Below are 12922 nucleotides of genomic sequence, written 5' to 3'. Positions count from 1 at the left end.
CAAGGTTTCGCTGTAGATTTGGAGCCTGTCCTGGAACTAGTTCTTGTAGACCAGGCTGGTCTCGAACTCACAGAGATCCACCTGCCTCTGCCTCCCGAGTGTTGGGATTAAAGGCGTGAGCCACCACCACCCAGTGTGAAATAATCTTTTTATACACTGTGACGATGTGTCAATGATTGGTTTAATAAGAAGTTGAATGGCCAATAGCTAGGGAGGCTTTCCAGACACAGATGCTGGGAAGAAGGGTGAAGTCAGGAGGAGATATGGAGGAAGCATGACATGTAGGAGATGAGGTAACAAGCCAGGAGCTACACGGCAGCACGTAAACGGAAAAGTCCATCTAAGTTGTAAGAGCTAGTTAGAAACAAGCCTGAGTTATTGGCTGAGCTTTCATAACTAATAATAAGTCTCTGTGTCATTATTGGGAAGTTGACAGTCCTAATGAAAAAGTCTGACTATACACCTTATTTTATTTATTTAATTTTATTTTTTATTGTTTTGGTTTTTTGAGACATGGTTTCTCTGTGTATCCCTGGTCCTCCTGGAACTAGTTATGTAGACCAGGCTGGTTCCAAACTCACAAAGACCCACCTGCTTTTGGCTGCCAACTGCTGAGATTAAAGGTGTGTACCACCAACCACCCAACCGAAATTTTATTTCATTTTTTTAGACAGGGTCTCACTCAGTAGCCATGGTCATCCTGAAATTCACATCATCAACCAGGTTGAACTTGAACTCAAAGATTCATCTGTCTCTACCTTGAAGGAGAGTGCCACCATGCCAGGCCTAGATTATTGTAGCTTAACAAGGGGGGGGGGAGAAAGGGTGAATAATGGGAATTAAACTAGGGATAAGTTCACAAAGGCAGAGTGAGCAATACAGCTGATAATGTAGTAATATTTCCAAAGGTCAAGAAAGAATTTCAGTTTTTTTCACCACAAATGATAAACCATTTAAATTCCTTTTAAGATCAAAGGCTCACTTTTTCTTTGACAGTGACATTACAACTTTCCAGGCAGCTGCCCTTTTCAAACAACCAACTACAAACAGCTGACATCTTGAGCCCTGACTAGTAGCATCATACACAGAATTAGTTTCTATCATTTTTAACCTACAAAAAAGCATGTTTAAACCTATTAAAACAAGCAGGAACTCATCAGTGCCCTACAGTACAAGGTCTGAGGATGACTAACTTCCTTCCTTCCCCTCCCCTCACTTAAAAAAAATTAGGTAAAACTCACAGAACATAAAAGTCACAATTTAAACCATTTAAAACCGTATAATTCTGCAGGACATTCAAAATTTGATGCAATGACCAACAATTTCAGGACAGTTTCAATACTTTAAAGAGCCTGTACTGTTACACTATCCTACATATAGCAATTAAGTCCATGTAAACACTAATCTGCTTTCTTTTTCTACACATTTGCCCCCTTCAAAAAATTGTTTATTCATTTAATGCATATGGGTGTTTTGTATGCATATATATAGTACATCATGTGCATGCCTGGTATCTCTAGAAGCCAGAAGGGGTCAGATCCTCTGGAATGGAATTATAGGCCATTGTGGGTCTCCCTATGGGTACTGGGAACTGAGGTCCTCTGGAAGAGCAACCAGTGTTCTTAACCACTGAATCACTTCTCCAGACTCATTTGCCTCTTAAGAATGCTTCATATAAATGGAATTATATAATACATGCACAGTGGAGTTTTGTTGTTTATTCTGAAACAAGGTCTTAGCTCTGGTTGGTCTAGCATTCACTATGTAATTCAAACTGGCATCAAAATTTGTGGCAATTCTCCTGACTCAGCCTCCTAAATTCTGAGATTATAGACATTTGGCGCCAGGTCAATCTATGTATGAAATTTTTAGATCTAGTTTCTTTCAACCAACTTGTGTGGTTTTGTTTGTTTTTCCTGCTGGTGGGCAATAAACCCAAAGAGCCTTGTTCAAGTACTTTACCACTGAGCTAAACCCTCAATTCCACACTCAGCGTATTTTCAAGGTGTATGTAAGTATTGGGATTTCTAAGGGAAATTGTATGGCTACATCACATTTGTTAACCCATTCATCAGTTCAACATCTGGGCTGCTTCTACTTTGCAGGTTTCTGTGAATAATTCATTTTTTAAAAAGTAGACAAAGATTTTAAATAGATATTTCTCAGCCTGACATGATGACACAAGCCTGAAACCCTAATGTTTGGGAAGCTAAAGCAGGAAGATTGCTAACAGTTTGAGGCCAGCATGAGATACATAGTGAGCTCTAGAGTGAGACTCCATCTCATACAAATAAACAAACAGGCCAACAAAATGTGTTTGTATCTCTCCCCCAAAGGGCACAGAGATGGCCAGTAAAACATAAATAGAGGGCTAGAGAATAGTTCAGTGGAAGAAAGCTTGCTAAGCTTCCATAAGACCCTGGGTGTGATGCACAGTACCACAGAGACGCAAAGAAAAGCCATTAAAGAATCATCATCATCGCCGGGCGGTGGTGGTGGTGGCTCATGCCTTTAATCCCAGCACTTGGGAGGCAGAGACAGGCGGATCTCTGTGAGTTCGAGACCAGCCTGGTCTACAAGAGCTAGTTCCAGGACAGGCTCCAAAACCACAGAGAAACCCTGTCTCGAAAACCAAAAAAAAAAAAAAAAAAAAAGAATCATCATCATCAGTATAAAAACTGGAAAATAGTAAGTGTTAGAAAGAATGTAGAGAAACCTGAACTTTCATATATCACTGGTAGGAATGTAAATGGTGAAATGTTATGGAAGACAGTATGCATAGTTAGGTATATCAGCACCTGTCCAAAACAGCAGCCCGTAGAAGGCTGAGGGATGAAGAGCATGAGTTCAAGGCTAACTTGTGTTACATAGTGACAGAGACCCTATAACCAAAAACAAATAAAGCAACAAACTATACATAAAATTACCATATCATCACTCAACTGTATTTTCCCTGCCCTGTTCTTTTTGAGGCAGACTCTCACTATGTAGTCCTGGTGGGCCTGGAAACTGCGATACAGACCAGGCTAGCCTCAAACTCAGAGATTTACCTGCCTCTGCTTCCTAAGTATGTGTACTATGAACTATCATGCATGGGTGCTTTTCTTTTTTAGTCCTTAGACATTTCCAAGATTGACAGATATTATAATATTTGGAATGGTATGTTAGTAAAGGAAAATTCTAAACTATGCGTGACTCTCTTCTGAGCAAAAACATACTATTCTAGTTACCTCTTAACTAACAGTGTCTCATACCTATAATCCCAGCACTTTGGCAGGCTCTTGTAGGACGGCCATTCCAAATTCGAGGCCAGTTTGAGACTTGTCTCAAATAATGGAGCTGGAGAGCACTGGCTGTTTTTTTACCAGTGACCAGGTTCAGTTCCCAGCACCCACATGGTGTCTTGCAACTGTCTGTAATTCTGATGCCTTTTTCTGGCCTCTACAACATGCATTGAACATATGTGGGGCACAGACCTACAAGCAGGAAAAACACCCACATATAAAAGTAAAGCTTTAAAAAAGTTCCCAATTAAAAAAACTCAAAGAATTTTTTTAAAAAAAAACAAACCACATATACTATTAATAATCTACACTACCATTCCATTCTTCTGCTTTATCAATACAGGTATTTAAAGGAAAAGCCTTTAAATGGTGTCTTCCCTGACTTTTTGAGGTTATGGTTTTTTGTGTGTCTTTCATTATTAATAACAAAAGGAAAGTGTTCAAATTTATATACTAGGTGACAGACAAAATTCCTTCCTTGCCCTGAAAATGAGAAAAAAAAGAAAGGTTCACTTATAAGATAAGACAGAAATACCAAGAATATCTTCAATTCACCTCAGTGATGACAGTTGTTCAACTAGGCTTATCTTGCTTGCTTGTTTGTGTTTTGAGACAAGGTCTCTCTGTGTAGCCCTGGCTAGCCTGGTAATCGCTATGTAGAACAAACAGGTTGGTCTCAAATTCAGCGATCCACCTGTCTGTCTCCTGACTGCTGGGATTATAGGTGAGTGCAACCATATTAACTAGGTTTTTATTTATAGTCTTACAAAAAAACTAAGCAATTTTTTAGTTGACCTAATCATATTTAATCTTTTGCCACAAAACCAAAAAAAAAAAAACAAAACAAAAAAAACCCATAGCAGCCTTGGAGGCAAAAAAAAGCAAGATTACCTCCCCGCAAAACAAGTGACTCACACTAAGATGCACTCTGTTTTACTATCAAATTTAAGAAGCTAGCAAGCAAAGACTGTACCTGAGATACTTGGCCTTGGGCTTTTGTAGGTTGAGCCGTTCGAATGTTTAAAGACTGGCTTCTTGTTACAGTCGCCCCAGAAAGGTATTTTCCATTCACCTTTCTTTCTAGGTGACAACTTGCTAGAGATCTCTCTTCAAGAAGAACAGCATCCCAAGGATCCTCTGCTAGCAAAACTGGACTCTTCTCTCCATCATGTTCTAACAACTCCACACTGTCCACCTTAGGTTTACTTAGAGGATCCAAGTCTAACCAGTCAAATTTACTGATGTCTTCAGACTTTGGAGACACTTGTAGACTGCAGACTGAAGTTTTCGAATTTGCAATCTCCAAATCAGTCCTTGCTTTCCCATTTTTTAAAAATTCTGATGTACTTGCTATTTTGTCAAACAGTTTTGCCATCTCAGGACTGACTATTGGCCGATAGATTGGTAAATTTCCTTGTGGATGAAATGGTGTGGAAGGTGTCAAAGGATATGAAAAATATGGAGACTGTCCTGGAAGTCGTAAATATATAGGTTCTGTAGATGGAAAAGTGGGCATCCTTGGACTGAAGCCATTCTGGAATGTGGCCTGTTTACTGTATGCTGAAGGATAAATAGAAGGTAAAGTATATGTGGAAGGCCCGGATAATCCAGGGGCCCACTGTTCTCTTTGAACAGTAGGTCCAAGATACAGCTGTGCTGAAAATGAAGGGCTCAGAACAGGAGTAACTGGCAGCACAGGCGGTTTTTTAGTCTCAAAACTGTCATCCAGCAATATCTTCTCAAGTTCAGCTTGGGTGAGCTTTTCTACGTCAATATCTACTGCTCTCTTTTGGGAATCAGACTCAGGAAACACCATGAGGTCATAATCCTGTTTGTTAAAACCTTGTGTTCTTTGTCTAGTGCTGCTAGACAGCTCAAAGCTTCTAGGGCTGCCAGTCATTTGTCTATCCTTCTGAAGTTTTGCTAAGGCCTCTGCTTCCATCTGTAATGCTTCTGCTTTGTCCACATCTTTGGTTCTTATTGGTTCTGGATGTGAAGATGAACACTGTTTAAATTCATTGCTGTTGGAAATCTGAGCCATGTCCACAAAACAGACCAAACCTCTTAATCTTTTTTTCTTGTAGCTTCCAAAATACCAGGACCTATACATAAAAATAAACATAACACTCAGTTAGATTTTCTAAACACAAATTAATTTTGTTTAAACCTAACCATGCTGGATGTGGTGACAAACACATTTAATCCCAGAATTTAGGGGAAGAGGCAGGCAGATCGCTTTGAATTTGAGGCTAGTATGGTCTACAGAGTGAATTCCAGGGTAGCCAGGAATATATAGTAACATGCCATTTCAAAAAAAAACAACCAAATAAATTAAATAAAACCTATCCTATATTAAGTTTTGAAGCCACTTACAAAAATACACACCAATACAACACAATGAGAGGTTTCATGAAATCCTACTGGAAAAGTACGTTAACATTTTAACCACTCTTGGGTTCAGAAGACACTGAAACACACTTTATCCCGCTTGCTAAGTTATCAAAATACTTGGCAGAGTAAGTGAAGTTAACAAGGCCTCATATCAGCTGTCATAATGCCTGTCATTTCCCAGTGACACTCTGGCTTTATTCCTGACATGAAATGACTTAAGTACCATTCACATATTTCCAAGACAGGGCTTATGATTATGCAACTAAAAAGTCAAAATAGTCATGATCTTCTTGCTATTACACTGCTCAAGAGCAAACTTTATCAGTCAAAATAAAACAAACAACTCTTACTTGATCAAAATCTATGAAAAATTTATAGAAGCTTCTTATACTCCAGAAATGTTTAAAATGTATAAAGTATCATAGCTTAGAAGAGAAGGACAGGTTTTAAAATTATAAAAAACTATAATATTCTATTCAAATATTTTATCATAACTCAATTCATCATATAGTTTTGGGTTTTGAGATATGTGATTACACTGTCACTGTGATTGGTTTAATAAAAAGCTAAATGGCCAGTAGGCAGGAGGTATACAGGCAAGACTTCTTTCTAGACAGAGAGAGTTCTGGGAAAAAGAAAGGTAGAGTGGCCAGTCAAAGGCAGAGAAAACATGACATGCAGGAGGAAGTAAAAGCCATGAGCCACATGGCAGGATATAGATGAACAGAAATGAGTCAATTTAAGTTATAAGAGCTAGCTAGAAACAAGCCTAAAGTTGAGCTTTCATAATTAATGTCTCCATGTTTTTTGTGAGCTGGCAGTCCAAAGAATAATATGTCTACAGTTTTGATTATACTTCTATTCAATTTATTTGCAGTTAAATCAATACTATACTTATCCTTTAAAAAATTAGTTTAAACCTTCTCCTAAGCAGTAAATGAAAAAATATACATTTCTGATTAAGACAAACACTCCAGACAGAGGCAGAAGAATCAAGAATTCAAGATCATCCTCAGCTGCATATGAGTTCAAGGCCAATCTGGGTTAGCATGAGACTGTCCCGTGATTCGTGTGCTCTTTTTCTTCTGTTTCTTTGTCTTGTCCAACCCTGATGTGACAGTTTTTATCTTATCATATTTTATGTTTTTTTTCTAATGAGAGATAGAAAGGGAGTGATCCAGATGGGAGGAGAGTGGGGAGGAACAAGAAGAACAGAGGGAGGGGAAACTATAATTAGGATAAATTATGTAAGGAAAAAAATCTATTTTTCTTATTGAAAACAAAAACAAAAATTATGGAACCCTGACAAAAAAGATGGGCGCGAAGTGCTAGAGTAATGGCTCAGTGGTTAAAAGCGTTGGCTGCTCTTCCAGAGGACCCAGGTTCAATTCCCAGCACCCACACAATGACTCACAACTAAGTGTAACTCTAGTTCCAGAGAATCCAATGCTCTTTTATGGCACTCTATGTATCAAGTTTTACAATAGTACACATATATGTATAAAAAACACCTTTACACATATAATAAAATTTTTAATTCTTATTAACTTTATCATCATCATCATCATTTTTATCCATATGAGTGTTTTTCCTGCATGTATATCTGTGTACCACATGCATATCTGGTACCCATGGAGGTCAGGGAAAAAACTCTCTAGAACGAGAGTCACAGATGGTTGGTTGTTAGAGCCATGAAGGTGCTGGGAATGGAACCCAGGTTCTTGGCAGGAAAAAGTGCTTTTAAATTACTGAGCCACTTCACTAGCCCCTAATTTAATAAGGAAGGAAGGAAAGAAGGAAGTAGCTATATGATCTTTTGTAAATGAAAATGAAAATGTTTCAATGTGCCTCATTTTAAATTTTTAAAATATTTATTTATTATGTATACAATATTCTGTCTGTGTGTATGCCTGCAGGCCAGAAGAGGGCACCAGACCTCTTTACAGATGGTTGTGAGCCACCATGTGGTTGCTGGGAATTGAACTCAGGACCTTTGGAAGAGCAGACAATGCTCATATCCGCTGAGCCATCTCTCCAGCCCCACTTTAATTTTAAAGTTAAAAAATTAAAAGTCAGATTAAAGATATAATGCGATATTTATTACTAACTTTAACGGTAACCCCTTGCTGATCACAAAAGCTGTAGCTACTTAAAATTCTCTAAAAGAGGGCAATTACATTAGTCAAGCAAATTTTTGGATACCATTTGCATACCCTAAAACAAAGGAATTAATTTAAAAGCTTGTTGATTATTCTGTGCATTCATTTACAATTTAAATTTAAACTTCAGGAAAAATAAAACAGGTCAGTCTTGTTACTCACCTAAATGCTTTCTGATCTTAACAATTCAAGATACCTAGTCAAGTGTGGTTGACTATCTAAACATGGGAGGATGATGTTCCAGAGAGCTTGGGGGGAGGGGGAACAGCCATGAGTTCCCAGTAAGAAACAGGGCCAGTGGGTAAAGGCAACTATAGCCAAACCTGACAACCTGAGTTAAGTTATCAGTACCCATAAGACTGAAAGAAAAAAAAAGTCAGTTCCTGAAGAGAAAGCCAGTTCTTACAGGTTGTCTTCTTAACTCTGTCACATACACACAAACACAATTTTTAAAACTTAAAGTAACAAGATAACTAAGAAAATAAAGAAGCAATGGGTGTTAGTTCAACAACAGACACAATTCTCTTTGCTGTCAGGTGCTGTCACAGTTTGCAAGCATGCGCCTTGGAGGGGCCTGTCCCAGTTGGCTCTGCTCTACTGCCTAGATCCCCAACCCGGCTGAAGGTGTTATCTGACAGTGTCAAGGATCAGACTTACAAACCGGCCAAGAGAAGCCTGAAACCCCCAGAAATTGGTGTGATCTCGAGCGGCTCATGATGTGTCACAGGTCTTTTTTGTAACTGGCAATAAAATTTTAAGAATCCTTAAATCCAAAGTCCCCTGATATTCCCGAGGATCTCTACCATTTGATTACAAAAGCAGTTGCTGTCAGAAAACATCTTGAGGATCAGAAAGGATAGCAATATTAAATTCTGCCAGATTGTGAAAGACAGACGAATTTCATTGGCTAAGCAGATCTCCTCTCAATTGCAAGTATGAGCCATCCATGGCCTCTGCTCTAATAGCATAAATATGTCTTAAATACTCAAACAATAAAAATCAGTTAAAAAATCTAGACACTATTCTAATATGACAATAATATGGAACCAATTAAGCCATTATTATAAATAAAATTAACCTGGGAAGACAGCTCAGTCAGTAAAAAGCTTGCCATGAAGGCTTAAGTTTGATCTCCAGCATCTATGTAAAAACCAAGGCATGGTTGCATAGCCTGTGATCCCAGCATTGGGAAGGTCAGTCAGTCTAGCCTAATCAGCTAACTTGTAGTGAGCGACTAGAAATTTTTACAAAGTCCTTGAAAATTTTACAAAGTCCTATTGCTAATATCTCTGTTTCATAAATGAAGAAATATAAGCAGTTATATGATATGCCTAAAGTTAGAGCAGGCAGGGGCTTGGAAAATGGCTTAGCAATTAAGAGCACTTGCTCTTTCAGAAGTCCTCGGTTTGGTTCCCAGACTTCACACGGTGATTCACAACCATCTGTATCTCCAGTTCCAGGGGGATCTAACACCCTCTTCTGATCTCCAAGGTGTGCATACATACACGCAGACACAACATTCATACTCATAAAATAAATCTTAAAAGTAAAATAAAAATAAATTTATAGCAGGTAGCAAGTGTGGAATGAATCCAAGCACTACTAATTTACATGATACACTTTTAAATTACCTGGAATCAGTATAGGCTTAAATCACCATAACCTATCCATCACAAATATTAAATTTCTTCCTCAATCTTGGACTATTTTTTCTCCACTGATAAATTCTGCTTCCGTCTTATCATGCGGCAGTCAACACTGATATTTAGTTAGAACACACACAACTTATTAGCCAATTTACTATCAACAAATGGCCAGCACATTATCATTTCACTGAGGGCGACAATTTTTCCTCACTTCTACAATCAGATTTCTAGTGACCAGACATATTCTTCCTTTTATCAAAGAGAAGCTCAATCTGGAAGCAGAAATCAAGCAAAATGAGCTCATTTATTAACAATTTGCCCTTTACTGAAAAAAAAAATCACATGGTTGGGTTTAGAATAAGCAGGGAGAGACAATTATCTTGAAAACTAGAAGGAATATGGTAACAGAGAACTAAAAATAGGTGTTCATCTCTGTTAAGACCGAAATATCAATAGATGAAAAAAGAATATTCTATCTCTGATTCATGGGGAGGGAGAACTCATCTAAAAAGAGCAGTCAAGTACTTTGGTATTAAACACTAATTTGTCACAAAAAAAGATAAAATGGAAGACACAGAATGCACAGAATTTAAATGAAAATTTAATATTTTCAACAATTTTATTAATAATTAATATTAATAATAACAAATAGATGAAATCACTTTAACAATATATTTTATTCAAATGTATCTAAATTATCACATTACAGATAATCAATATAAAATTTAGTATTTTCTTTTTTAAGTACTGAATTTTTTAAATTTGATGTTTATTTTATACTTACTCATCCCAAATGAACTATTTTACCTTTGTTTTAGGTTCTCTGATACAAAGTTTCATGTAGTAGAGGCTGGACTTGAACATGTTATGCAGCTAAGGATGACTTTCTAATCCTCCTGCCTCTCTGTTCCAGGTGCTGAGATTACAGGTCAGTGCTACTGGGATTACAGCCCTGCACCAGTGTACCCAGCAAACTAGTCACATGTGCGCACAGTCCAGGGTCACAGTTTAGAAGGAAAGGTTTAACGAGGGAATAAAAAGGCAAACAAGCATCATACTTTCTGCACATTAATGGATGTATTATAATGAAACAGTTCCCAACAGCCATCTCTTTCCTTAAGTCAGAAAAGCATTAAACTGTTTATTATTTGAGAAGAGAACAGATTTTCTTTTTATTTAACTCTATAATTATGGTCTTTAGATAAAAACTACCTTACCTTTTGTAACTTATTATAAATTTTATTCTATTTTTTTTGTAGCACAAGAAATCAAACCAAAGACAAGTGAGGCAGTTGCTTTATCATCAAGCTATATCTCTAGCCCTGTTCCTAACTTTTGTATTTTTAAAGTATATAACTTCTTTTTTAAAAAATATTTATTTATTTATTTATTTATTTATTATGTATACAATATTCTGTCTGTATGCCACTGAGCCATCTCCCCAGCCCCTAAAGTATATAACTTCTGATTAACAATATTTTAGAATTGTAAAATTAACATTCCATAAACAATGTATTTATGGCTGGAGATATAGCTCAGTGGGTAAGAGTGCTTACTCAGCAAGAGTACCTGAGTTCAAATTTCTAGCATCCACATAAAAAACTGAGCATGGAGTCGGGCATGGTAGCACACGCCCTTAGTCCCAGCACTTGGGAGGCAGAAGCAGGCAGATCTCTGTGAGCAGGAGGCTAGCCTGATCTACAAAGCGAAATCCAGGGCAGCCAGGACTACACAGAGAAACCCTGCCTCATAAAACCAAAACCAAACCAAACAACAACAACAGCAAAAACTGAGCATGGTAGCATATGCCTATAACCAGAACATTGGGGTGGAGACAAGCAGACACCAGGAGCTTGTAACCAGCCAACCTAGCATAAACAAGGTACTCGATACAGGCTCAGTAAAAAATCTTATTCCTTAAAATAAGTGGGAAAGTGAGAAAAGAAGGCAGCTCATGATACATTCTGGCCTTTGCATGTGCATACACAAATATATACACCCACACATAAAGAATGCATTCACAATCAACGCATCTTATAGGGGGTGGCTGGAGAGATGATTTAGCAGTTAAAAGCACTGGCTGCTCTTGCATAAGACCTGGGTTCAATTCCCAGAACCCACATGTCACTTACAACTAGCTCTAATGCTAGTTCTAGGGGATCCAATGCTTTCTTCTGGTCTTTGAGGGTACCAGGAATGCAGGTGAAAACTCATAGCCATAATGTTTTTTAAAGCTAGGCAGTGGAGGTGCACACTTAAATCCTACCACTTGGGAGGCAGAAGCAGGCAGATTTCTGTGAGTTCAAGGCTAGCTTGGTCTTCAGAGTGAGTTCCAGGATGCCAAGGATACAAAGAAACCAGTCTTGAAAAACAAAAGCAAAAACAAAACAACATAAAGTAAATATATATTTAAATATAAGAAAAGACAAAGAACAGAGTTTATGTATAGTCACTGAATACAGAAGGTCTCCCTAGCTTGGTTCAAAACCTATAAACCATATAAAATTTTCAAAATGTTTGGGATACATACATTTTTAAAAAGGTTTATTTTTATTCATGTGTATGAATGCTTGCAAACCTACATACATACATGTATGTGTACTGTTTGTATGCCTGGTGTCCACAGAGGCCAGAAGATATCAGATCTCTTGGCATTGGAGTTATAGATGATTGTAAATTGCCATAAAGATGCTGGAAACTGAAACAGATTCTCTGTAAGAATACTAAATACTCTTAACCACTCAGTCATCTCTCCAGTCTGGTTTAAATAAATATCATGACAAAGGAAAACACTATATGTTCATTTCAATGATGTTTCCTAGATGTATACTATGCACCCTGCACTGTTCTCAGTGATGAAAAGCAAAATAGAGTTTAATTATAAAATGTCTGTGGAAAGCAATAACCCAAGAAGAAAGTTTCCTACTTACAACATACAGCAATTAATCCTTCTAATATATAACACAGAATCATTAGGGGGAAAAATTAATAACAATGTATTAAAATGGAAGAGTTTGAATAAACAGTTCACAAAAAAGTAAAGATGCCCAATACACATCCTCTTATTGAGACAATAGCAATTAAACCATACTAAACCTGTATACCAAACTATATCCCCAACCTATGAATGAGGAAATGATGAAAAATAAAAAACTATTTTAGAAAATTTAAAACTTTACAGTAAAATAGATGAGATAAATAAAGATCAGAGGCGGGCTGGAGAGATGGCTCAGTGGTTAAGAGCATTGCCTGCTCTTCCAATGGTCCTGAGTTCAATTCCCAGCAACCACATGGTGGCTCACAACCATCTGTAAAGAGGTCTGGCGCCCTCTTCTGGCCTTCAGGCATACAGACAGAATATTGTATACATAATAAGTAAATAAATTATACATAATAAATAAATATTTAAAAAAAATAAAATAAAGATCAGAGAAGAAAACAG

The 12922-nt window shown here is 37.4% G+C and overlaps 1 protein-coding gene across 1 annotated transcript in view; it reads right to left on the bottom strand.

Annotated features, from left to right (window-relative positions):
* The window catches only part of Pik3c2a (phosphatidylinositol-4-phosphate 3-kinase catalytic subunit type 2 alpha), a 106561-nt gene that overhangs the window by 81193 nt on the left and 12446 nt on the right, over positions 1-12922 (bottom strand). Inside the window, exon 2 of the mRNA XM_041666242.1 lies at positions 4258-5386. Coding sequence (XP_041522176.1) covers positions 4258-5325 — 1068 coding nt within the window. The 5' untranslated portion in view covers positions 5326-5386. The remainder of the gene's footprint in view (positions 1-4257; positions 5387-12922) is intronic.

The sequence above is a fragment of the Microtus oregoni genome, unplaced genomic scaffold (genome assembly GCF_018167655.1).
Source record: "Microtus oregoni isolate MIOR12 unplaced genomic scaffold, Mior012 000016F_ref0000370, whole genome shotgun sequence".
Lineage (NCBI taxonomy): Eukaryota > Metazoa > Chordata > Mammalia > Rodentia > Cricetidae > Microtus > Microtus oregoni.
The sequence above is the reverse complement of the archived record's forward strand: the minus strand, read 5'-3'. Positions and strand labels throughout refer to the sequence as shown.